General features: G+C 39.5%; 1 protein-coding gene across 1 annotated transcript in view; it reads left to right on the forward strand.

The window, feature by feature from the left end:
* The first annotated feature begins 9,672 nt into the window (after positions 1-9,672).
* The window catches only part of LOC149267108 (F-box only protein 6-like), a 29,309-nt gene continuing 12,018 nt past the window's right edge, over positions 9,673-26,963 (forward strand). The window contains exon 1 of the mRNA XM_089431395.1: positions 9,673-10,981. Coding sequence (XP_089287521.1) covers positions 9,777-10,976 — 1,200 coding nt within the window. The 5' untranslated portion in view covers positions 9,673-9,776 and the 3' untranslated portion in view covers positions 10,977-10,981. The remainder of the gene's footprint in view (positions 10,982-26,963) is intronic.

Raw genomic sequence — 26,963 nt, forward strand, 5'->3', positions numbered from 1 at the left:
GCCACATAAATCTATTTCTGTACCAATAATATATATCCTCGTTCCCCATATATTTCATTCTGATAGCTTGACTCCATAGACTTTCCCCAAAGACCGCTCTCCAAAATGATTTGCATAATAGTGCCAAGCCGAATAGACAAAGATTCATTAAGCTCCAACCTCCCATTTTTTTGGGGAGGGAGATTTTTTCTAGTTTAGTAAGATGGAATTTCTTCTTATCCTTGCATCCTCCCCAGATAAAGGTAGCCATTAGACAATTTAATTTTTTAATGATAGTTGAAGGAATGTAAAACAGATGTGCCCAATAAACAGAAATCTGTGCTAGAGTCGACTGAGAGAGTATCATTCTGCCAGCTAAGGATAAACATTTAAATTCCCACCCCGATATTCTCTTGTAAAATCTGTTAATGATCCATGACCAGTTAGAAATGTTGTAACCCGTGGGCTTAAGATGGTATCACAGATATTTGATACCCTCTTTGATGGAAACTGCCTGGATGTTATATAACTGAGATATATATTCCATCTCGTCCAAATTAACATTACCGAAATGAAAGGAGGATTTCCCTTCATTGATAAATAAGCCTGTGGCCCTTTGAAATGATATTAATATCTCATGCATAATGAGCCAAGATTGTCTACATAGTAAAGCAAACAATAGGACATCATCCACGAAAAGGTTGTCTGTAAAAGAGTTACCTCTAGAAATGGATGGAGGGTCGATATTTCCCCCAGCAATCGCTCTTTTCAGATGGAGACTAAGAGTATCCATGACCAGGATGAATAAGAGAGGTGACAGTGAGCATCCCTGACGCAGACCTCTTTCAGCTAAGAAGAAGGATGTGGGATATCCATTTATGAGAATGGCGAAGTTGAACCCTTCCACACAAGCCATGATCCATTTCGTGAATAGGTTGTTTAGCCCGATTTTTATAAGTAAACATCTCATATAGCTCTAATCTAAGCAGTCGTATGCTTTTTTCAGATCAATTTTAAGGATGGCAGCTCCAATTTTTTTGGTTTGCATTGAATGTAAAGCTTCCTGAGCGATAGCCACTGCTTCTAAAATGTTTCTGCCACTTAGAAACCCATGCTGCTCTTTTGAGATATGAGTTGCTAAGTTGCCACGGATTCTTTTAGCTATGATTTTTGATATGATTTTATGGATGGCATTACATAAAGATATCAACTTGAAGTCTGCAAAAGTAAGGGAATCCTTTCTTTTTGGGATCAATGCTATATAGGTGGATGAAATAATATGATGTATCTTCCCTTGAATTCTGGTTTCTTCCACCTTCCCCAAGATATCGCTTTTCATCATATCAAAGAAATGGAGGAAAATGTTTATGGTCCAGCTGTTAGGTCCAGAGCATTTGTCCTTCTTAAATGATTTCATTATAGTGAGCAATTCTTCCTCCGATACAACAGAATATAATCTTGCATTATCCTCATCATCAAACATTTTTGAGAAAGGTTCTATGCCCCATAAAATATCTTCTATTCTCCTGTTAGCATCCTGAGAATATGCCTTTTTAAAGTATTTGACAACTTCTTTAGATATATCTTCTTGTGAGTGTAAATAATCCTCCTCTTCATTTTTTATTTTCCATATAGAATTTGTGGCTCGCCTTTTGCTTGCAAAGCGGTGAAAGAATTTTGTGTTTTTATCTCCCTCCTTTAGCCACGTGGCTCTGCTTTTCAGTTGCCATGACGTTTCTTCAATTTTTATTAAACTTTGTTTCATATTTCCAAGCTCCCAAATCCGTGTCGGAGTGCTCCATGGAATAGAATGAGACGACATACCCTCGGCTAATTTTTTTAGTTCATTATCAATCTTCTTCAATTCTGAACAATTTTTTTGTTTTTTCTGGATCTGCCATTCTTTAACTTTGGATCTAAGATTCCTCATTTTATTAATCAAGTTCATTGTTGGAGATGCATCCATTGAAGGACAGTTTGCCCCCCAAACATCGCGGACCATGAAAATAAATGTTTCATCTTCAAGCCAATACCTGTTAAACTTAAAAGGGTAACATTTTCAAGAATTTTGTTCCATCCATAGTAAAGAGATCGGCCGGTGGTCCGAAATGAACACGGGGAGAGTATGGGAGCTCGGAATGCCATATTTCTCCAGCAGATGTTCATGCAAGATGAATCTATCTAGCCTTTTAGCTATGTAGGCTTCCCCGGATCTTCCATTGTCCCACGTGGGAGACAAACAGTTTGGACATATGTCTACCAAGTTATATTGTAGCATTGCTTTCCTAATCTTTTCCCCAATAGAATCAATCTTTTTCCCCTTCCCCCAAACTTCATCAGGTCCCAAAGTGCAATTCAGGTCTCTTGCGATGAGAAGCGTTTCAATCTCCAAAATACCAGAGGTTAAAAAAAGATTCCAATAGGAAGCTCTCTCTTTGTAGGGAGCATAAACATTTAGTATGTGGAAACAATTAGCATAACCTCTATATTTTACGACCATCAGGATTCCCCCAAGGCATCAGAATGTTCTTGCAGATATCCACCTCGGATCCCATAATACAACTAGTCCACCAGAGAGGCCATTCGCCTCCATTGCCGCCATATACCAGGATGGTAGCATACGCCTGAAGAATGAGATAGTATCCTGTCTGTCATGCATGGTTTCCTAAAGTAGAATCAACCTGTATGGAGAAGAGAAAAATAGATCTTTTAGAGCTAAAAATTTGGGGTCAGCTCCGAGACCCCTTATGTTAATAGAAAGAATATTCATCATCTGAAATTCTTCTCGGGCAATTATGCTCTAAGAGGCCTGGATTCAGAATAATTCAAGATGGGGATATCAATGAGGGAGGATTCTTGATAATTCAGACCGCGAGTGCCACTTCTACCCCTAAAGTGTCTACTGCCCTTATTGTTTTTATGACGAACAGTGATGTTTTTCGCCGAAATAGGACTGATGACAGGAGAAGATGAATTTCAGGGTTTATGGATAGTCAAAGGGAGCAGATTAAGAGTATCATTCTGTAGGAGCATGTCGATATCACTTCCTATGGAGTTGGAAGGAGAATGGAGAGGAGTGGCCGAGGGGGAAGCCATGGACATGGGAGCTTTTCCTTTAGAGGTAGAGTGATTCGGCAGGAAATGATCATTTTTGGTGGGCGACGATGAAGACGAGGGGATAATGATGGTGGAATCCTTCTTTAGGGGCAGGCAAAAATCATCAAGTATCGGTGAGGGTGGATCAACAGGATTATCAAGAGAAGGTTTCAGGGGAGGAGGCTGGGGAGAAAAGACAAAGCCACTTATAATATTTAGATTTCCCATGGAATTTGATTTAGTTAAAGGAATGGAGGAAGATTTAAAGATCTTGGGAAAAAGGAAAGGTCGATTAGTCAGGCCCCCTGATATTTGCGATGAATGTAGACCATTCAGATAACAGGACTGAGAGAGGGTTTGAGCAAAATGTGAAGCATAATTGACATTGCAGTCTTCTCCGCCTTCCTTATTTGGAGACATAGCAGTGACTTGGGAGCTATGTTTCATCTTGTAGACTTTTTTCCATGCCTTTCCATGTGGTATTCAAGGGCATTTGTCTTTTAAATGTCCCGTTTTATGACACAGGGAACACCTAAAAGGTACCCCCCAGTAGTCTAATCTTTGGCTGGTAGATAAATTACCCCAGATCAGATCGATGTGGTTGGGAAATCCTCCTCTATAGTCTTTCTTTATCAGTATCCAGGCAACCCTTTTGTCTTTAGCACCAAGACATCTGGGGTCGACGTAAACAAATTTTCTGATAGCATTCCCAATGCAGGAAAGAGATTCCTTCGTCCACAGTTCGGTGGGCAGAGCAGGTAATTTGACCCAAATGAAGTTGTTCTGAGGGGTGTTTCTGAGAGGGTCAAAACCTATATACCATTTATGAAGTGCCAAGAAACTCCGCCCGTTCACCCACGGGAGACCCCAAATGATATTAAGGTCTTTAATTTTCAAAAAATGGAAACTGTACCAGTCACGCATTAGGCGGACAATGGTGGGAGTATATCCAATGAGAGGGCTCCATCGGGCAGCAAGCCATTTTCTTATCTGACCATCGTCCATGTCTGGGAAGTGCCACTTCCCAATCGGGGCCCGGTTTGTACGCTAGCGATACGGTCCACCAATTTGACACCATCCAAACATATAGCAGGGGGGGGATGTAATTTTAGCAGGACGATGATTAAGTTTGTGACGGGGAGCAGAGAAAGAGTTTGCATTCAAATCAGAAACGAGATGGGACGGAAGAAGGTGCTCTGCTAACTGGGAGTGCCATTCAGATGTTTTAACAGTACCATGATAATTAGCCTCAGCTTCCATAGTTGCTTTTACTAGATCCAACGTGTCGGATTCCACATTGAGGATGTCCATCTCAGCGAAGGGAATGGACTTGCGTCAGCCACTAGACGAAAGGAAAAGGATAGACACGAGTCAAAACAGACTGAGTAAATTCTTTCCAGGAAGGTAGCCACCTCAGGATATTGATTGAAGTCCATATATAAGAAAAATCTATGCAGAAGGCTGAAAGTACAAGGCAAAAACCGAGGAGATTGTACTAAAAAAGCCTAGAGACCTCTAGGTATTAATAGAAAGTGGAAACAATATATAAAGAAGGACTAAAGATAGTCAAAAAAAGGACAAGTGCTGCAGCCAAGGTAGTCCTATAGCCCAGAGGATGAGGTAGAATAGGAAATGGCAGTCTACGGAGGATGGAATTTTGAAAATCTAATTAAGAGCTATCCACGGAAATGTGCTGGAAATGGGATGGAGCAGAAATGCCCGACGACGGAAAAACCAGCAGAGTTCAAACAATAGGAAATTGCAGGTTATGATGAAGCATCTGGGCAAACAATACAACAATAGACGATTTTGAAAATGCACCACCAATGACACACCTTGAACGTATATCAGAGCAAGGCCTATAAACAAAGAAGTTTTTTCTGATGAATTCCAAAGACGACCCTAACCTTTCAGAAGAATTGAACCTGGTCATGGGTGTAGATAGCAAAGCAATACTTTTGCTTGTAATTATAACTAAGATATAAACTCACTGTGACAGCCCAGTAACATGAATAACTTCAAATGAAAACAAGAGTATATTAAAATGAAATTATATAACTTCATGTATTTCCTGTACTACCAATTTATCTCAGAATTCTATATCGCTTTATACTCCTGTAAAATCTTTTTAATCTGGTTTTATCATATGAAACATCCACTTCATTCATGCCTATAGGGGGAATTGAAGACACTGACCTTCTACCGAAGCAAGAGTCGAGGGAGAAGCGCCGCAGTGGAGTACAACATGCCAGAGTCGATAAATTGTGATGAATGCATACATCAAAAAGGTTCCAGGACTAGGAATAAAACCAAAAACTGAACTGAGCTATGTGGGAGATCAAAGGAGTACAAAGCAGATAGGCAACCAAAGGCCCCGCGCAAGAGTGCGTAGAGACGAAAGAAAACGAACCGAGAATGACAATGTGTATATTATAGTGGATAATTGCCACTTGTGAGGTTTACGGGAGGACAAATGAAACTTCTTAAGGGATGTCACTTATAGATGCGAGGCCCAGATGATGGCAAATGCATCCAGGCAGAGATGTGGCAATAGAGAATGGAACAAGATATGCATGCGGGTAGAAAGTCACGTATACCACCTGTATTGTGAAAATAGGCCCTCTCCACGCACCTGCAGATGATCTATTGGTCCGCCATGACACGAGATGATTGGTTGTAACGCAGCGCAGTGTTTTTGTCTAGGCAGAGATAATAAAAACTCTATTTGTAGATTGTTTTTCTTTATAAACTTTAATGTCATACTTGTCTATTTTAATCTATTATTTGGACAGATTTGTTATGTTAAAAAAATATTAAATTAAAATAGTTGAATTAACTTAGTTTAAACATAGTTAAATTAAAATATGTGTTTTTGTTAAATATGTTATTATTATTATTAATTTGTGTTATATACTTGATTAAAGTAAAATAGTTGAATTAACTTAGTTTAAACATAGTTAAATTAAAATGTGTTTTTGTTAAATATGTTATTATTATTATTAATTTGTGTTATATACTTGATTAAAGTTAGTTACTGCTTTAATATACTATAAACTTTAAAAAAACTATCCACTAGCTAATGTTCCCTGCCGCTTAGTTTAATTATTGAACTTTGAAAAATATGAACCAACTCTCACATATTAACCAACTACTCTTGCTTAGTTTAAATTTAATTAATATAGTTAAATATAGTTAAAATTTTGTTACAAGCATGTAATACGTTAATATTTTATTATTTAAATTTATTTTAATATTTTAATTAAAAACAACTTTAAAACTTAGAAAAGCGATTGAAATTGAGAGGCATGCCAAAAACCTCAATAAGGATGATGGCTGGAAATTAAGTAAAAGCTGGATTCCAACTCTCTCCTCTTGACCCTTCGTCTCCTCCCTCTCCTTTCCCCTTTCCATTCTTGTTGGATCTCCCTTCTCCTTTCCCCTTTGATCTCCCTTATCGCCTTCTGGTTTTCCCCCTTAAATCCTGCCTTAATTTTCTTTAATTTCTTTGCTTGCTATTGAAGTATATCTCTGATCTAATATTATCTTTTGCCTTCCTTTTTTTTAATGTGATTAGTTTTCCTCCTTCCTATTATAGTATTTTATTTTATATATATTAAAATAATAGATTAAAATTATTATATCTTATTAATAATAGAAATACCATCGGTTCATCATTAGCCATGCTCCATTTTTATGTGATTAGTTTTCCTTCTTCCATTCTTAGTCTTTTTATTTTATTAAAGTTATCCATAGAAATTAATATATCTAATTATATTAAAATAATGTATTTAATATTATTATTAATCTCTATAATAATATTATACCATTGGTACATTATTGATAGGATTTAATACTACAGTGTCTCTATAAGATTATAATAATAATTAATAATATTAAATTATTAATAAATTAAATACTATTCCAATCAATATAAGGTAAGGTTAGAACTGAACACATTACACTATTTAAACTAACTATTTATAGATGACATTACTATTAATAATTTAACTTATGATTTCTAAATAATATTACTTCACAACAACTAGTTTCTATTACTATAAGTCAAACCCTAACAAACTATATTATTAATTATCTCTAGACAATAGTTAATATTACTACAATAGTTAATATTAATTAGCTCTAAAAACTAATATTTAATTCTAATATTCCATTTATAATATCGAAATTTAATATTTATTTATTATACAACAACTATTTTATAACTAAATTTAATTTTATCATTTTAAAATATCGAAACTAAATATTTATTTATTACATAACAAGTTACCTAACGGTTATTTTCCAACTGAACTCTGGTAGTGATGCATCCTTGCTATTTATTCCTCAGATCTATTGATTTCTCACTTTGTAGTGAGGATGAATCACATTAGTTGGTTTCGATCAAATCCTAGCGATGTTAATCCAAAACACTAATATCAACATTTAAAATTGTTTATATATATATATATATATATATTTTATTTAAAAAAAAAAAATTATACAAAGATCAATTAACTACTCTATTTATCCCCCAAAATAATCTTATTTGACAATGAGATTATCTCAAATATATAATTTTAATTAATAATATTTATTTTAAGAAATTATTCAAATTAATAAAACAATTAAAAATAGAAAAGATTAACATAAAGATTAATAATTTTATAGTAATAAAATGAATTATAAATATATACCAAAATTATCTCATTTAACAATGAGATTATCTCAAATATATAATTTTAATTAATAATATTTATTTTAAAAAATTATTCAAATTAATAAAACAGTTAAAAATGGAGAAGATTAAAATAAAGATTAATAATTTTATAGTAATAAAATGAATTATAAATATATTTTATCAAAATTAGTTGATTTGGAATTTATTATATATTTATAAATACAAATATTTATTTAATTTTTTTTAAAGGAATTTTTTTATAATAAAAAACTTATTCAATATAATTGATAAATATTTATCAGTAAAAAATATTTTTACTATTAAATTTTTTAAATATAACATATTATCTAGATATTAAAACTTTAATATCTAAAGTATCTTTCATTAGAACATCCTGATTCACGGGATTCGAACCAGCAGAAGTGAAACACGATTAGGACGTTGGAGCTGGTGGGATTCGATCATGCGACACGGAATTTGGAATTTGATCAAATATTTCAGATGGGTATCTTTCTTCTAGACAGATCCCACATACTTGTTTCATTAGAGGAGAATCTTCATTTTCCTCCACCACTTCCTTCTCAATCCTCCTCACACTACCAGGCGAGTAAACCTGTGGGCAAAACAAGCAGAAACAACATCCCCAAACTTGTCGTTAGTTCCCAAAAAAGATACAGGGGAAAAGAATTGCATTCAGCCATGGCTATAAAGAATGAATAATGCACCTCGGCTGGAGCAGTGGAACAGATTGCATTTGAATTTGACGAAGAACATGCAAATTGGGATAGTATCTGTGCATCTTCAATCAGGAATAGCTGCAGTAAAAATTAACACAAGGGCCCCTTCAATAGAAGTTGCAGGTCATGGGCATGGTCATGGAGAGATGAGCGACCAAGGCTGCCCTCTGCCGGTCCAGCCATTCAGAGCACTCGTTGTCGTTGCCACTGGAAGTAACTAATATGATTTCACAATTAACGCAATTGCTGATGAACTTTGACCCTACACGGCAGCAGATATCTTATGGTGCGTCATGTAGCAGGAATCTGTTGATCGTGCACCGCAGAAATCGTAATCTGTTGGTAGTGCACCGAAGATCGTTGGGTATAGAACTTGCTGGCAAAGTATCGCCAAAAATGTAGCCACGGTAAACGGTTAACGGCAGGAGTATCGACAGTTTTGGAGAGACCCTGAGAGTTTTTTTTCAGAGAGAAATCCCTATATATGGCTGAAGTCTCAGAGTACAATATGGCCGAAGCCAGTCAGAATATGGTCGAAACCAGATTATAATATGGCCGAAGCCAGTCAGAATACAGCCAAAGCCAGCAGATTTTAAGGCATAACCGTCACATAAATGACCGAAGCGAGGGATCCTCCGCAGGGATCGAACACGGGTGGGTCATGCAGGCCGGGTGCAAAGAGAATATCATAAAAATAATGCAGGAACCTGATCTCAAAGGGAGAGGAAGCCAGTCAAAATACGGCCGAAACCAGATTATAATATGGCCGAAGCCAGTCAGAATACGGCCAAAGCCAGCAGATTTTACGGCATAACGTCACATAAATGACCGAAGCGAGGGATCCTCCGCAGGGATCGAACACTCGTGGGGGAGCGAAAGCCATCCGCCCAAACCGTCATATCATGCACGGCGGGTGCAAAGAGAATATCATAAAAATAATGCAGGAACCTGATCTCAAATCTCAAAGGGAGAGAGAAGAACTTAAAAAGATGTGTGCCAGATGTAGAAAAAGTGTAGACTGAGAATCCATTAACATCAAATTTGAACTAAAAAGCAAACCAAATTTGAATTAAAAAACTAAAACTTAAAATAATTAGAAGATTCCATTTTACAGACCAATTAAAATTAATATAATTTAAAATTTAGAAAAAAGCCTTATCGCTATTATGATATACAGTGCCCGAGGACGTCGTTGCTTACTTGCATAAATACTTGAATAAATATTTCCATTTCTCCGTGTTTTTCTTCGTCCCTTTCATTCATTCCTTCTGGCTACAAGGAAAGAAATGGGGGAGCTGCAAGCAAAGGCGTTAGGGTTAGGGTACCCCGAATTGCCGGAATATCTGAGAGAAGAGATATTGGCACGTTTACCAGTGGAATCTCTCTGTAGATTTCGCAGCGTATGCCAAGATTGGAATGCCCTCCTTTCATCACCCAAATTCATAACAACTAAATGGGCAGAGGCACCTCACAACAAGAATCCATGGTTATTCCTGCAAAATGTCTACTCCGAAATGCCCAATGGTTGGGTTTACTGCTTCTACACACGCACATGGGAGAAATCCTCTCGACTCTCCCTTTCCTTTCTCAGACAAAATCAAAATTATATTCATTGCCTTGGATCCGCTGCAGGCCTCTTCTTGGTGACTCATTTTCTGGTCTGCAATCCTCTCACGAAAACGTTCTTAAAATTACCCCACAAGTCATCCATAGTGCGGTCGATTAGATGGGCAGGCATCATGGAAGGGGAAGCCCACGGTCGCCAGTCATACAAGGTGGTGGTTGTGGGTCGGTCTCGTTTTCAGTATGCCTATGTAGTGGAAATCTATGATTCCACTGACAAGTCATGGAGAATTGCAGGACATCTGCCGGAGGATCTCCAGGTAACGGGGCCGGGGATGTTAATTGGGATGGGGATGGGGATGACTCTGCCTATGGTTTTCTGCGACAGTTCCTTTTACTGCTTAACAGTATTTAATGGGGCTTTGGGCATTTTGGGTTTCAGTTTCAGACATGGAGCTTACGATTTTATACTTCTGCCAGAGATGGCTAATGAAAATAACCGAAGGCCTTACCTCCTTGCTTGCAGGTCTAGGGTTCTTGTTATAGTTGGCATTATCAAAGAAGGGGGTGACCTTTTGCAGGAGATCATTATATGGGAGTTGGAGCAGGGGATTTCCTCCTCTTTGTCATCTTCTTCATCATCATCGTGGAAGGAAATTGCTAGAATGCCACCATCCCTCTGCGGTCGTGTTAACATGATCCACTCCTTTGTGGACTGGCCGTTCAGCCACTGCATAGGAATTGGAGATTATGCCTGCTTTATATTCCTTGGACATATGCGGGAGATGGAGGTGGTTGTTTACAATGTAAGTGAAAACACATGGAGTTGGCTTCCCAGCTGTCCTTTAAATGATGACCAAGGCTATGTGAGAGATACCAGAGCTATGGCCTTTGAACCCAGGCCAGGCATGAAGGTCACTTAAGTGTGGTATGCATGCCATTTCTTTTCATATGCTGCCTTCAGTATTTTAAACTTCATTTCTCTCTTATTTATATGTAAGATTCTCTTTGGAAGTTGTGGTGTCTTGTTCTCTGACTTTAATTGAAAACCTACTTTTTGTTTGATATGCAAGTGAGCATATTTATTTTTAGATGCAGTTGCAGGGCTTGTAATCTCAGTTAATGATTTACCAGATATATTGAAAGTTAAAATAGGTACAGATTTAGTACTCGACCATTTGGTTGTAGGCTGTTGAAAGTGGCTCAGATTAACCTATCATCCGTTGGGGATTCAAATTCTTAAAGAATTTTAACTAAACATTGCTAGCTTTGTTATCCTAAAACCTTGTTGTCAGCATGATTGTCTTCATTTACAATGTTTATTTTAATATGTTATATGTATCTAGTTAATGCTTCTTTCTACTACCTTGAATGGAACACTTGAAGTTTTGAATTCTACCCTAAATAGCAGAGCCGGTAACCTAAGTGCAGTGTAGTGATTTCATTTAGTCTGTTAAGTATTTTAGGGCATTTATACGTATACAACTTCATTTACTTCAATAATGATACCAGAGTGTTTTACTTTAATCATTAAAATGAGGAAACTTATTACAAACTCAATGTTCGTATTCCAGAGTTGCAGTAGCGACCACCAATCCTGCTGTGGTGGTTTGGAAATGGCTGTCTGACGTTTTTCCATGATATACTGGCCATCTTTGCAACAATATGATTTCACTTTATCCACAATATTTTTCCAGACTGTATCAAAATTTAGTTCCTTTAGTGAATGTTGGCCTGTGTAGTAGGTGAAACTAAGGTGTTTCTAATAAACCTGCCAGGGTCCAAATCTTTCCAATGATGCATGTGCTCATGCTCATGCTTGTTGTATGCATGCTCTTGTGAAAGCGGTCTGGGCCAGGTGCAAGTCCTAGGCAAATTTGGTGCAATAGAGAACCCCTCCTCCTTGCAGCCTTTCAATGGACGGACTCTGATATCAATGTTGTAAGTTGGCTACCTACAATGAAATTCTCCTAGATTGGGGAAGGGTGAGCCTGGCACATCAGGATAAAAGGAAATTTTACACGCACAAAAATAATTAGCCCCCCTCTAGTCCTTTAAGGTTTTACTAACACCCAAAACTGGGAAACCAGCAATACTTTTCAAAATAAATTTCTGTACAGTATCACAATACAATATATATCCCGCAGTATCCTTGAACTGCCAAGCCATTTACTCAGATTAGAATACAACCACAGGTCCCCAACTAAAACTACAAAATCACCATGTGCCAAAAACCACCAAAAACGAATGCAAAAACCACCCAATTTTCTTTTTGTGGGCGCTGCCAGCCCTCTTGTGACATCCCCACTACACTCAGCACAACAGGCAACAGCTAGAGCTAGTCGTGCAAAGAATATAACACGTACCTAACAATGAACTGTCCCAAAATTGTTATGTTCGTCATTTTTGCTTCATTCTTCTATCTTAATTAGTTCTACAGGTGCAATGCTTGTACTTTGTTCTGATTTTCATTCTTCAACTTCATTGTTGTTATAGTTTCTGTGATTATGAATTGCAAATTCAAAAATTTCACTTCACACTAGAGGTTTTCTGCATCTAGTCCTTGTAAATTGTTGGAATTTCTAAGTTTAACCCGTTAGAAATTCTTCCTGTACTATCTGACTTATTTCTTCCTACTTGTTCAATTACTTAACAAGTTATTTACCATGTAAATACTAAAAATAAATACAAGTACAGTATCAACACATATAGATCATCAACTGAAAGTAAACACACACACAAGTGACACCGTTGTTTTTGGACTAATGTCCCCGGAAAAATCCAATGCGGGAAAAACCGGTGTTGCTATTCAGAGGGTTTTATTATTATGCAGTTTCAGAATACAACCTAGGTGCCAGAAATGGCTCATCCAACAAAGAATGCCCTCGGCAGTAGTACCTCTCAGTTGGAGATAGATATTCTGGCTAAATCACCGGATGAACGATCCCACAGCAACAATGCAACTTCTACTGCGCTGCGTCATTTGATAGGGACTGCGTCACCCTATCCTGCTCTCCAGCTCTTAGCCTGTCCCACGAAATGCTCCTAGCGCTGCCTCTAGACCTTGCGTCAGCGTCTGGAGCCTTTGCGTTAGCCCCTGGACCCTCTACGTCTCACACGTTGGCCCTCTTGGGCTCTGCGCAACTCTTGGCTGTCTCTGCGTGGCCTCTAGTTGGCTTTGTGTCCCTCTCCCGGCACTGCACTGATCCTCCTGGTACTAAATCTGCTTCTCTGCTATGTATTCACTGCCCCTCAGTTGTAACTCATATCACTCATTCAATTTCCTCAGCAAACCTTGCCCTAGAAAATCGAGTTCTTGATCTCTCTTTGTGTATTCTCCAAGTGACCCTCAAGCCTCCTCTTATACTTTTCTTGTTGACAAATCAACGACTGAGATTAAGTCCCTAATCAACGGCTAAGATTAACTTTGGCTTGATCCATGACTTTTGGACCTTTCTAACACAGTTTTATATTAATTCACATTAATATTTTATTTTCAAACTTAGGGACTCCATTAAAAATATTAATTATTCTAATATATCCCAAACTGTTTAGAATCTACCCAAACCATTTCTGGGTATTGGAGATCTCATGTGCCTTAGTGTCTCCACCAATTTTCATGGCTAGAGTACATCCGATGCTACCCCAAATCAACACTCGCTCTTAGCAATCACTGTGCTCTAGTAATACTCCTCATTGAGTATGACCTTGATCATCCGACATCAGTCCCTGTGTCGATGCTAGGCTTGCTGCCCATCATCTACATTGCTACATCATGTACTGCTACCCATGGCCCTGCCACTGCCACTATTGCATTCATACGACAGCTCCCTTTCATCCTGCTGCCCATAGTACTGCCACTGCTAACCGCTGCATTGCAACTTAGTTATTGAGAAGTAAGTAATTGATCTCCCAACTCTGACATCTCTGTCAGGGTAGGAACACTCCCGATGCTGAAGCTCTCTTTATCACTAACAAGTGCTCCCTTTACTGACCTTTGCGTTGCTGCAACAACTCCCTGCATCTCACACTGTTGCGCACCTCTCTGTGCCATCCTGCACTGATGCAACACTCCCATGCCTCTCGCACTGTTGTAGCCTGCTAGCCTCACGCTGCCTGGGGACTCCTGCATTGTAGCTCCCTCTGTCGCTTCAGCCGTATCCGTCTCTACTGACATCTGCCAGTACTATTACTCCTCTTCAGGGCTCCCGTAGCAAGGTCTAATCCAAGAGGCTGGGTACCTCGAAGATCCTGCCCCTCATCGCCTATAGTCCGTTTGACTACAACTCAATGTCTCCCCACTTCCGCTCAAGTGGCGTGTGAGCACTCATGGCACAGTCGTCATTTGTCTCCACTTCTTTCTCCGTCCTCGCTGGTGCTGCCTTGGTCTCAGAAGCCTCTCCCTTACTCTTCTTCCTCGGACACTGGTTCGCATTGTGACCCAGTTCCCCACAATGGAAGCATTTGACCTTGGAGAGGTCCTTCTTCTTTCTCTTCTCCTGCTTTCCCGCAGATTCGAGAGCCACATCTTCTTCTTCCTCCTCCTTTATTCTTCTTCTTCCTACTCCTTTATTCTCTTCTTAACGAAGAGCCGCCCATAGTTCCTCCTAATCTGGAAGGCTCGTCCTACCTAGTATGCTCTGGACAAATACCTTCCAATCCTCTGAGACTGCGTTCAATGTGGTCCTCACCATCAGTTCTTGATCTAACGTGGCCCATATGGAAGTTAGCTGATCACGGATCTCCTTTAATCCACCGAGGAAGACATCTATCTGCTCTCCCTTTTGCATCTAGTATGACCGCAACTGATTTTTGAGTAACATCTTCCTCTGCATGGACGTATGCTGGTACAATTTCTTCAGGGCCTCCCACATCTCATTTCCGGTGTCCTTAACGGCAATATGCGGCACCACATGATCCTTGACCCCATCAAGGATGATGCACTTTTCCTTGGCCATTGCCTCCTTATACTTCTCATTTTCAGCTAGGTCAACTGGGATTGCTATCGTTTTCAAGGCGAAGTGCTTGATGCGATACCTGTCTAGAATGGAAAAGATTCTGGCCTTCCAGACTAAGAAGTTGGAAGCTCCATCCAGTCTATCTTGATCTCTCAGCCCATTCATTGCCATCTTGCTACTCTTCTTCTGACTCCTCTGAGTCTCTTTACTTCCCTTCTGGAAGTCCTCGGTTTGACTCCCCCTGAGTCTTGATTTACTTTCTAGAAATCCCTTCTCCTTGGTCTTGCCTTGTTAGGTACTGTTCTGATCACATCTCCCCACCAGCTTCGCTCCGCAAATTATCCATAGCCCCCTATACCTCAGTTACTTTGAAGAACTGAGCCTCTAGGCTCTTGCGCAATCCCGATACCGGCAAAATCTGCACCTCTTGGCCATAGCATCAATCCTTCCTGGTTGAGAAAGATGACCGGGCACTACATAGGTTAGGTATGCTCCTCTCTGCCACTGCGCTGATCCTCCTCCTGGCTTGAACTGATGACGCAGGCACTTTGCGTCACCCCTTCCTTGCTGCTTTCTGCTAGGAACAACTTCTGTCACTCGGGACAACTATTTTCTGTTGCTACTGCTCTGCTCAGCTAATGCCTTTAGTTATCTTGTGATCTACAACCACGCTCTGATACCATGTTGGAATTTCTAAGTTTAACCCGTTAGAAATTCTTCTTGTACTATCTGATTTATTTCTTCCTACTTGTTCAATTACTTAACAAGTTATTTACCATGTAAATACTGAAAATAAATACAATTACAGTATCAACACATACATATCATCAACTGAAAGTAAACAAGCACACAAGTGACACCGTTGTTTTTGGACTAATGTCCTCCGAAAAACCCAATGTGGGAAAAACCGATGCTGCTATTCAGAGGGTTTTATTATTATGCAGTTTCAGAATACAACCTAGGTGTCAGAAATGGCTCACCCAACAGAGAATGCCCTCGGCAGGAGTACGTCTCAGTCGGAGACAGATATTTCGGCTAAATCACCGGATGAACTATCCCACAAGAACAATGCAACTTCTGCTGCTCTACATCACTCTGATAGGGACTGCGTCACCCTGTCCGGCTCTCTAGCTCTTAGTCTGTCCCACGAAAGGCTCCCAGCGCTGCCTCTAGACCCTGCATCAGCCTCTCTGGGCTTTGCGTCAGCTTTTGGAGCCTCTGCGTCAGCCCTTGGACCCTCTGCATCTCACATGCTAGCCCTTTCAAGCTCTGCGCAGCGCTTGGCTGCCTTTGCGTGGCCTCTAGCTGGCTCTGAATCCCTCTCCTGGCTCTGTGCTGATCCTCCTGGTACTAACTCTGCCTCTTTGCTATGTATTCACTGCCCCTCAGTTGCAACTCAGATCACTCGCTCAATTTCCTCAGCAAATCCTGCCCTAGAAAATTGAGTTCTTGATCTCTCTTGGTGAATTCTCCAAGTGACCCTCAAGCCTCCTCTTATACTTTTCTCGTTGACAAATCAACGAACGAGATTAAGTCCCTAATCAACGGCTAAGATTAACTCTGACTTGATCCATAACTTTTGGACCCTTCTAACACAATTTTATATTAATTCACATTACTATTTTATTTTCCCTAAGTTTAGACTTAGGGACCATTAAAAATATCAATTATTTTAATATCTCCCAAACTATTTAGAATCTGCCCAAACCATTTCTGGGTATTGGAGATCTCATGTGCCTTAGCCTCTCCACCAATTTTCGTGGCTAGAGCACATCCGATGCTACCCCAAATCAACATAAACTTCAGCCTTATTGTTGATCACAAATGTTGATTTACAACTGCAGGTGACAAACGATATTTTAGCTCACTTCAAACAAATATACTAGGTGGCCGAAGAGAAAAGATATCAAACATATGATAACAAGTTTTAGTCCTTAGGGCACATTTTCCAAATATAAACTAGATAGATCTAAAATCACTTTAATCATTATAAATTTAGAGTAGTAAATCTGCCCTACTATCTTCAAGATATCCGTCCAATTACTTAACAAATTCAACCTTTAAATACATCAAATTGTCATGAATATTAGGTGCTGAAAATTGCCAAATCAAGTTGAAAGAGAAATCATAATTACACAATTTTGGACAGCTAGAAGCTTCATATATATAATTAAAATAAATCAAGTACATGTACATTTATTATAAGTTGGTACAATTTTCAAGCTCTCTAAAATCCTGGCCAGGAAAACTATGAAAACCTTGGTTCACCATCAATGATCCACAACAAGCAAGCGTCAACATTGGTACTTCCTCGACTCCAACATCAAGCTTGCATCTCATGAGTTCACATCAGCAATGTTGTCTTCCATAGGGTTTACAAACCCTAGCCATGTTGCATTACACAAATACATGGGAAGACAACTCTAGCATTGGCCTCCAAATTTACATGTCCATCATAGAAGTTGACTGTCTATCCTAGGGTTTGAGTCCTTGAGCCTTAGGTCTTTAACTCTGCATCAACACAAGCACCAAGATGTCCATGTAACATCAAATATTCAATGGGTGAGTCCTCTTCCAAGCAAGGCGTCACATGAAGCTCAAGATTTATCGAGCTTATCTCTCCATGATTTTTCCTTAAACCAAGCAAGGGATTTGTTCCACTCTCCATGTTTTCAACTAGGGTAAAGATCCTAGTGCTAAAACAAGAGCAACTAGAACCATTATCAACTCCAACATAATGTTCTTCTCTACAATTTATATGCATAGCTCAAACCCTAGTTATCACAAGAGCAATTTGAAGTCAGAAAACTTTGAAAAAATGTTGATTCAGAAGGTGCCAAGTATGTTAGTTCAAGGCATACCAAAAGAAAACCATGGGATTGCATAACACATTGAGCTACATCAAGAAGAAGCTTCTAATCAATACAATTTAGCCACCCATGATACTCGTGAGGTTTGCATGACAATAGTAATAACATTTGGCACCGTTCTGCTAAGGTGGAGTTAAACAAGTTTGATAGGTCTAACCTGTTAAGATGGGTCACTTAGATGGAACATTACTTCGCCCTCTATGGTATTATTGATGACATGATGAAACTCGAGGTGGGGGCCCATCACACAAAGTAATATCTCCATGGACATTCAAGATGTCTCTCTTTCTCCTTACCTTCTCCTAGGGTTTCCTCATGAACCCTAATGTCACCAAGACAAGTACGAAGAAGAGTAAAATGATGATATGTGTACAAGAACTCTCTCCTCTCTTATATATACAAGTAGATAAGGGAGGCTAAAAATAAATTAAGGACTTGTGTCCATACAAGTACCCAACAAGGCAATCCCACATGGAGCGCTCTACAGTGCAAGAATATGCATGTGTTAGACAGAGTCAACAGGTTCGGTGAGCTTGAAGCTTCAAGCTAATGTGAACTTCAAGCTAATCCAAATATATTTGTTGTTTTTCACAAAACCTAAGAAAAATTGAATATGGAACCTAAAAATGAAGGAATTGGGTGAATAAATTTGCGGGAGTTTGTCTAAATTTGGCCAAATCAGTTCAAATTTAACTAATTTTTATTTCATAAATTAAAAAGGCAAAATACTTAATACTTTGCCACTTGGAAATTGATTTTCATTTCTCATAGCTTGTTGTTCTCTCCAAGCTCCAACTTTGATCACCATTAGATGCTTTGTGAATGAATTACTCCATGATTTACACTCTCATAGTACATACTAATGCACAATTTACAACATTATAGACCCATATAGAACTTAATATTTTCACTTAATTTACATCAAATACCTGCACTTAAAGGAGCACTAAGCCCATAATCGTAATGATTTAGAGTCTCGACTCTTTGCTCAAAAACAATGACAGTCTTGACTCTTTGCTCAACAATCTTCGTTTGACTATACTTCAAAGTTCACTCATCATCTTTATATGATATATTCATATATCTTTAAAAATCATATGTATTTTATGTTTATCCAGCTGGATCTTTAAAGTTCAATCAACATCTATATATTGTATATCTTTAATTCTTATATTTATTTCATATTTATCATAGGTGTTACCGATCCTATTAGTAGTGTTGCTAAGGTTCTGACAACCTGTTGGATGGGTACACACAAGACACATACTCATTGTTACATTGGCCCAAGCTCTCGCTATTTAAGCCCAACACCCGCTAAATGGCCAAGGGAGGAGCCCCTTATATAATCCCAAGTAACTCCAAAATAAGATTATTACCTTATTGGAGTCACCTTGAGTGGAGGCATTCACTTCCAAGAGTTGTCTAGCTGTAAAATACGTGTGACAGCGGAAAACTAAACAACAAAATTAGTAGCACCAAATCACCAAAAATCTATTGCGTAACTGATAGATTATGGTCTACAAGGAAAGATTTAACCAAATATTTAATTATTCTATGCGTTGGGTTGTTGATTAAAGAGTTACGAGTCAAAACAACTTGTTGTCCTATGTAGCAGACTATAAAATATGCAAAAAACGCCGGGACAATAATCTGATTTGACTATAACAACCACCCTACAAGTATCGTAGCACTTTCGGATGATTAGTCTAGGGGCGGAAATGTATGAGGGTTAATTTTGAGGCCTTTGGGGCCTCTCCTCAACCAAAATTTGAATGAAAAGTGAATTTCCAGCAAAGCTAGAAATCACTTTTCAAAATTCTGGGCAAAAACCCTCTTGGTTAATTTACTTAGAAATTTCCAGAATTAATTATAAGCTTTAAGAGTGATTGGAAATGACTTGAAAATTACTCTAAATACAAAAAATGTTGATTTTAGGCACTATAGAGGAAAGGAGAAGGTTTTGGGATGGATATGCTTACTTGAATGACTGAAAACCCCTTTAACATATGCAGATCCAGCCTGGTACGACAAGATGATCTTCAAATCTGCAGTGCCAAACAACTGGATACAAATGTAATGTTATCTTGAAATAAAACATGTGCCTATCCTTGGTTAGATTTGCTAGTAAATTCTAAATTCTCCAAGGAAATTGTTTGCTAGAATGATGAAAATGAAAAATTAGCAAGCTAAATAACCTAAATTGATTATGGAAAAATAAAGTTTTTGATTTTTTAAATACAGAAATGGTTGTTGGATAATGCCTGTGCCATTTGCTTTACCTCGGCTTTGTTGGAATGCGAAGTTGACACCCTCCTAAGCCAATATATCCGGTCAAGGGAGTGGGTTTGGTCTTGGACAGATATCACCCCCATTATTGACTTAACTCTCTTGGTGACTTTCGAACTTGCTTATGAGCGACCTCTTTCAAAGTGGCATCTCTATCCTTCAACTTCTGTGTGTGATGAATACGAGACCCAACACAAATCAAATTTCCCTCCAGAGAAGGTATGGTTGCTTGGATTGACTCACATGCAAAACAAAAGAACTCAAGTGGGGTCGCTCCCTAGTTGGCCCTTTCCATGTGACTAGATAAACCCTCAATGGCCATAATTTTTATCCTTAGCGTAATTTTATTGATTACCAAAAATGGTTAGATTAAAATAAACCCCTGAATAATATCAAGAAAAAGAGTGAAAATGGAATTCATTCCACACAATGCATAAAATTTACACAAGGGTTTGCAAAAATGAGCTCTTTAAGATGATAACACTTATATCGATTGACAACACTAACAATACAATGAGGGTAGGCTAGCTTTTTATAGAACAATTTGTAATGGCTAGATAATGACTAGTTTTGACTCTTCCTCAAAATAGTAATTTACTAGTCATCCACAAGTTGGAGACTTAGTATTTTTTCATAAAATATTACAATATAATTTGTAATTCACCCACTAGGAGGTCAACTTGGACAAATTTCAACAATTTAGCTCAAGATTCCCTTTTCTCATGGTCCATGATGGTCAATAGTCAACATAGTAAACAATAGTAGATCAATGTTCCACTTGGTCACCCTTGAAAAATTTGATTTTGTCCATTGGAGGAGAAATTCATCTTATAGCGGCTACTTTCTTGGTCCATTGCTCAACTAATTGATCCACCAGGTCTCCAACAAATAGTTATACCCTCTAACTCCTAGCTGACTTCACCAATGGATGTTTTTGACTTGACTTTGCGCTTTAGTAATTTGACCTAGCCACATGGGAGTTGGATCTCCAACTCTTGACTTTCTAATTTTCTTGGCACTTGGATATGTTAAAATCAACTTGGATTTGAACTAGGTATCTCATGGAATTCATATCTTGCCTAGCGTTGCCACATCATCATGCCTTGTGTTGGTTCTCTAATTCCCTTGGGAATTTAGAGAAACTGAGACATGGATTTTTATCTCCCTGTCATTGAGTAGACCACTTTTGACATAATGCATGTCACAGTGAAACCCAATGTTACCCTTGTTCTATCACCTCAAAACTTGTTTTGACATGTTGACCAAGCTTGACCAAGCTGTAACTAGCCACTACCTTCTTTGATTGGAAAAAATTGATTTGGCATGGATTCCTCGCTTCAAACTACACATTCTAAGACCAAGTTGACATTTTGAACATGGGGACCGCTACATTCATAACCATGAACTGCCTTGAGAAACATGAAATGTTGTCAAATGATACTGCGATGCTCGAAGAGTTTTTATGAGGAACACTACACGAAAGCTAATGTCACCTACAGACTTAATCGACCCTAACCATGTGGAATGACATAGGTACACCTTGACGTGTGATGGAATGACCCATACATCGATGATCATCCTTACAAATGTAGGCTCTCATAAACCATGAGTCCATAAGAAAGTTTGCCGAAGACCCTCCAATCACATATAGGACAAGAGTAACTTGAAGTGAAACTTCAAGGGACCAACCATGGTCTAACCAAGTCTCAAGGCAACAAGATACAAACTCAAAAGGCATGACACAGATATGGGATACCTAATTACAAAACCTCACATGGTTTTTACATCGCTTTTGACTTGTGATCTTGGGCTTACAATGGTGATGAAAAATGTTGCACTAATATATATGCCCCCTGTTAACACACGGGGTAATAATAGGTATAAACCATATTTATTTTATTTCATATATTTATTTATGATATTCATATATCTTCCTATATCACATATCTCATATCTATTTTATTTTTGTTATATTTTATTATATTTATTAGGTATTGTATGTATTTTTAAATTTAGAGGTTTTTGAATTTAATTTCAAATTTTATGACTAAAATTTAAAATGTCGAATTTTTGCCAAACTTTAAACTCATTGAATTCAAACATGAATTTGAACTAGGTGGCTTGGTTGTTAGACTAGGGTTTATTCAAACCACAAAACTGAAATGCTCTCCAAGCATGATTGTCCTTGTGCTCAATGATCCTCCAAGATGATGTGCTCTCCAACAATATGCTAGTCTAGTGCTCCCTCTTCCACGATGGTTTGCCTTCCAGTTGTCCTCATGCTAGATGCTCCTTGTCTAATTGTGTGCATGCCCTCACATGTGCCCATTGCTACTTTCACATATGCCAATGTGATCACAAAGTTCCAATTCTCCTCATCAAAATATGTCTGTGGGTCCATCACCAAGATGATGTGCTCTCCAACAATATGCTAGTCTAGTGCTCCCTCTTCCACGATGGTTTGCCTTCCAGTTGTCCTCATGCTAGATGCTCCTTGTCTAATTGTGTGCATGCCCTCACATGTGCCCATTGCTACTTTCACATATGCCAATGTGGTCACAAAGTTCCAATTCTCCTCATCAAAATATGTCTGTGGGTCCATCACCAACCTCTATGAGGCATCCTCCTTAACCAAAGCATCGTTAACTCAAGTGTCCAATGTCCAAGGTGTGTATTACATGGTCCCAGGCACCCAGGGCTAAGAGCCCTCCTTTAAGTGCCCAACACTCGTCCTTCTAGGTAGGCACTTTTCCTGATTGAGGAGCCAACTTCCCCATTTTGTGCACTCAATGGGTTAGTCAAGGTAACAACCTCCTAGTTAAGTGTACCATGTTAACACTTCAACTAAACACTCCAACTAAGGTCAAACATCCACTCAAACTAATCCATCCATGTCTATGAACTTTGAAGCATTGCCAAGGGGTAGGAGACATAGTGCTCTCCTAGAGAGGTGAAAACACTTTTGGATTAGCCCCAAAAATTAACACTTCCTCTTTACAAGAAAAGTGTTTTTTGTATCTCATCAATTCCATCTAAAATTGCAATATCTAATTCCAGTGCCTCTCACAAAATTACTAGAATCCTCCTTCATAATGTAGAACATCATACATACTTTGTAAGAGCCACACTCACAAGTATAAGCTTGCACACCCCAACATCTAAAAATCATTGCTCATAAAGGTGGGTCTCTCTCCAAGCAATCACAACTTGGCCTTTTGATGGTGAACATGTAAAGACTCTAAAGAGAATACGACAAAGCAATTGGGTTTATGCCACCAAACCAAGCTACTCTCTCTTACCCTCTACCGGGGGCTCCAAAAGGAAAGTGACCATTTGTGAAACTAAAGGAACATAACCCTAGACCACTGATATGCTTAACTGTGAAATCACTCAAGAAAAAGCATGACATCCATGGTTACCTATCAAAACTCCAACATTACTAAAGTTATCGTCACGACCAAATTCATTTGGTGCCACATCCAGAGTTCTTTAGGACATCCTGCAAAGATAATTACATCTTCTATGTGACCACGACAAGTGGATCAGATCTATGAAAGCACATAATAAAAATTTGCAAACATCTAAACTCATTGATCCTAAAATATCAAGCTTGAGGTAAAAGGTAATAACAACCCATAAGAATTTACTATCAAACTACAAGCATGGGAGTTCCTTTCAAACCCCTCAAAACCTGTGTAATTGAAACAACAATCTCAACAATGGAAAATACCTCTGAGTGAAAGAATCTTGAAGCAAGAGTGTCATCATCGTTAGCTCCCTTTGCCTAAGAGAGTCTTGTTAAATTTTTATAACCATAGAACTTGACAAATTATTTCCTTGTGATTTCCTTGCTGCTAATTAAATTTAATACAACTTTACAGAATAAAATGCATACACTGGGATTTTTCACTGGCAAAACAAAATTTCAATGGAAGCAAATAAAACCAATTTTCACAACATGCACACACATAATTTTTTCCCTTCTAATATGCTTCTCATTAAAATAAGTATAAACACATATATCATACAAGAACTCTCAAAATGAACAGTTTGGTATGACTTAGACAGTGCAATAGGATGGTGCGACTTCACCCTTTCTGCAGCATTTCCGACATCGGTTAGGGTTTTGCAGGTTTGCTGATTTAGTTTGAGGACTTCTCCCTTATGCTCCTTACCTTGTGGGAGTCTCAGGGTTCATCGTCTCACCTCTTTTTCGTCACCCATCCTGGCATCTGGCACGGGGTCTTACACTTGCACCATGGTCTGTCGTCTGGTTGGCTGATATGGAGGTAGACCTGGTTGGCTATACGACGACCCATTTGTAACTATGCCCATCTGGACCACATTGCCCCCTCCCTTGTCGGATGCGTCACTGTCTGCGCCCCCAATCTCCATTTTTGGTTACCCTGGGGTCGTTACACCGACTTTTTTAGCTGACCCAAACTCCTTGTGTTCGGACGTCTCCTTGCCTGATGACTCGCAACCTTGGCCGGGTTTTGATTACCCTCCCCCTTCTCCGACATCCCTACAATTCCTGGCTACATGCCTTCATTCTAGCTCCCCCTCTTATCCGCCGGGTTATTCCTCTATTCCTTCTGCTGTCAATTTCCCTCTCATAATGCCTCCTGAACCGACATCTTTTCCCCCGGATCACCTCCCTGGGCCTCCTCCTTTTCAGTCGGAATCGCATATCTATTTCGTATTTGCCCCTCCCTCTTCCGGCTACCTTGAAGGACCCCGTATCAACTTGGTGGACTGTGACTTTGACCCTAGGGTTGACGACTCCTTGGACCCCCTTCCCGAACCCTCCTCTGGTCCCCAAGCTAATAAGCATCCCAAAACCGTGAAGAAGTCCAAGTGTGTCAAAGCAAGGAACAAAGACGTCTCTCAGATTCGGTGAAGGGATTCAGATGGGGGGTGTGGTTGATACGGCGGACCGTGTTTTGGTGGGGCACGTACGCAGGCGAACGCATTCCACTGCTAGGCTTCGACAATGGATCATTGAAATTTGGGGACAAATACTCTCTGAACTGCCATCGGTTACCACTCTCTTGCGTGGTTGGTTCGCCCTTCGGTTTCAGTGTTCAGACTATACTTCGTGGGTGCTCTCAAAATATTGGCACATTGAGCTTGCACCTGCCTTGCTCAAGTGATGAAGTCCCTTGTTTGATCCGGAGCGGGAGTAATTGGGGGCTGGTCCTATCTGGGTGCGGTTACTTGGTTTCCCGCTACACTTCTAGTCCGAAGACATCTTCAAGCGCATTTGGAAATGCACTTGGCACCTACTTGGATCATGACAAATCTTTCATTGTCTCCGACAATATGTCTTTGGTCCTTTTTTGGGTTCATCTTGACACTAGAGAAGGATTGGAGGAACAGATTATCCTTCATTGGAAGCATTTCACCCGCGTTTAGATCCTTGACTACGAAGGGGTGCCCTTCAAGTGTAGACGATGCCACAAGGTTGGACATTTATATAAGGAATGACCCTTGGTAATATCTGTTCCTCCTCTGGAGATCACGACTGATGGTTTGGTGGACAAGCTGGGTTCACAAGCACAACGTATGCCCTCAGCTCCCGGTAATCTATCAAAGGCAAAGGCACGGGGGAAGGAGCGTGTCACCACTCTTGTTCGTCCTCCCTCGCCTTCGCTTACGAGATATCGGGCGGCGACCACGGCAGTGCTCTCATTGGGTAACCCTCCTTCCTATTCTTTTGATTCATCTTTTGCACTTTCTGATTCTTTTTTGTCATCCTCTTTATCACATTGTACCTCAACATATGCACCTGCATCGCCTCCCCTGTCTTGCTCCCTGGTTCATCCTCCCCTTATTTTCTCCAATCCGCCTCCTTCCTTCCGGACCCCCCCTTGACTGTTCCTTCGACAGAGGCATCAAACTCTTTGTGCCCATCCCACTCCTACAACCTCTGCTCCTTGGACAAATCCTCTTCCATAGGTATCGATGGAATTGGTATCATCCCTCCCCTTAAGCCCCCCAAATCATATCGGGGCAGACACTCCTCCATATCCAAAGCCATCCATCAAGCTGGTATTGACGTAGCTGAAGGTTGACAACTCACTATTGATTGGGTTCTTAGAGCACACAACACCTTATCTTCATCTCCCCCAGGAAGTGGTTATCCTTTAATTGTCGCGCACTGGCTAGCCCTGCTAAAAAACAAGCCTTCATGAGACTTATGGAAACTGAATGGGTGGATGTCCTATTCCTTCAAGAAACCCTTGGCCTAATTAATATGGTTATACCTGTGTTGGAATCTCTGATACCTGGATGACAATTTCATGCCCTAAATGTTTGTGGGCGATTTGGGGGTATTGCCGTTGGGTTTAACCCTAGATCGGTAAGATTATCAAATGTTTGTGGTGGGAATGGCTTCATTGGTGCTGTTATTTTCTCATACGACTTGGGGATGGAGCTTTGACTGATTAATGTGTATGGCCCCTGCCACAACCAAGTTGCATTTTGGGAACAACTCCTCAATTTAGCCCTTTTACAAGCTGATAATATCATTATGGGAGGTGACCTCAATTTTTCCATTGGACATGCTGAATCATGGGGGCACAATGCTCAGATTGACCCTTTATCTAATACTTTGGAGGCTCTACTTGATGATCACCAGTTTATTGATATCCCCATGTTTCGTCTTCAGCCTACCTGGAGGAACCAAAGGACTGGAGAGGTCATGTTGGCTCGAAGGCTGGACCGTTTCCTCATCAAGGAGCAATTCTTTGGGACCCTCTATAACTACAAGCAGTGGGTGGGATCGGGGGGCCTA

This window comes from Pinus tabuliformis, chromosome 6 (genome assembly GCF_031772625.1).
Source record: "Pinus tabuliformis cultivar Carrire ecotype Pingquan chromosome 6, CPIR1, whole genome shotgun sequence".
Classification (NCBI taxonomy): domain Eukaryota; kingdom Viridiplantae; phylum Streptophyta; class Pinopsida; order Pinales; family Pinaceae; genus Pinus; species Pinus tabuliformis.